Source organism: Acanthisitta chloris, unplaced genomic scaffold (genome assembly GCF_000695815.1).
Source record: "Acanthisitta chloris isolate BGI_N310 unplaced genomic scaffold, ASM69581v1 scaffold20197, whole genome shotgun sequence".
Lineage (NCBI taxonomy): Eukaryota > Metazoa > Chordata > Aves > Passeriformes > Acanthisittidae > Acanthisitta > Acanthisitta chloris.
This window is the reverse complement of record NW_008683414.1, coordinates 2,300-3,223: the sequence shown is the minus strand read 5'-3', so window position 1 is coordinate 3,223 and position 924 is coordinate 2,300. Positions and strand designations below refer to the sequence as shown.

General features: G+C 48.1%; 1 protein-coding gene across 1 annotated transcript in view; it reads right to left on the bottom strand.

The window, feature by feature from the left end:
* Positions 1–506, bottom strand: part of LOC103806256 (single-minded homolog 2-like) — a gene marked incomplete at its 5' end in the record, with an annotated part of 12,634 nt that extends 12,128 nt beyond the window's left edge. Inside the window, one exon of the mRNA XM_009078938.1 lies at positions 400–506. Coding sequence (XP_009077186.1) covers positions 400–506 — 107 coding nt within the window. The remainder of the gene's footprint in view (positions 1–399) is intronic.
* Positions 507–924: the final 418 nt, after the last annotated feature.

The window sequence follows — 924 nt, the reverse complement described above, 5'->3', positions numbered from 1 at the left end:
AGCCCCATCCAGCCTGGCCTGGAACACTCCCAGGGATGGAGCAGCCACAGCTGCTCTGAGCAACCTGTGCCAGTGCCTCAGCACCTCACAGGGAGGAATTTCTTCCCAATATCAAATCTAACCCTACTCTCTGTCAGTTTGGATCCATTCCCCCTTGTCCTATTCCTCCAGCCCTTGTCAATAGTCTCTCTCCATCTCTCCTGTAGCTCCTTCAGGCACTGAAGGCCACAGTGAGGTCACCCCAAAGCTTCTCTTCTCCAGGCTGAACAATCCCAATTCTCTCAGCCTTTCCTCCCAGCAGAGCTGCTCCATCCCTCTGACCATCTTGATGCCTCTTCTGGACTCTCCAACAGGTCTAAGTCCTTCCTGTGCCTTCACCCTGACACTCCTTGTACTTACAGAGGTGATGAGCATATCGTAAGTGGAACACATCGCAGCCATGAACGTGGTGGTAGAGGGTTTTTTCTATCAGATCTTGGGGTTCATATCCAGTTAGTTCAGTGACCCTGGAAAAGGAAGAATCCATAATAAACAAAAATCTCTAGGAGTATTCAGTTTCACAAACCTAACATTTGACTGTGCCAACAAATCAGGTGCCTAAAAACTGCAGGAGAAAATGTTAGTTTTGGAAACAGAATCTTCATCTTTATAAGAAAACAAACCCTCTCAGCCCAGCCAGAGCAAGGTGCAGCTATTCCCTGGGACACATAGGCAGGAAAAAGAGCTCTTTGACTTATTCCCACCTTGGGCTTTTGCTGCTGCCATGCATGATCCTCTGGACAAAGTTCCAGTGGAGGAGCTGCTGCTGAAGCAATAAAACCTCTCTTGTGGGCTGCTGACACATTTACATTTGCTTTTGCAAACATACAAGTGTAGCATGGGTGTTAGTCCACAGGAGCTATGACCATGGGCTGCGAATGAATT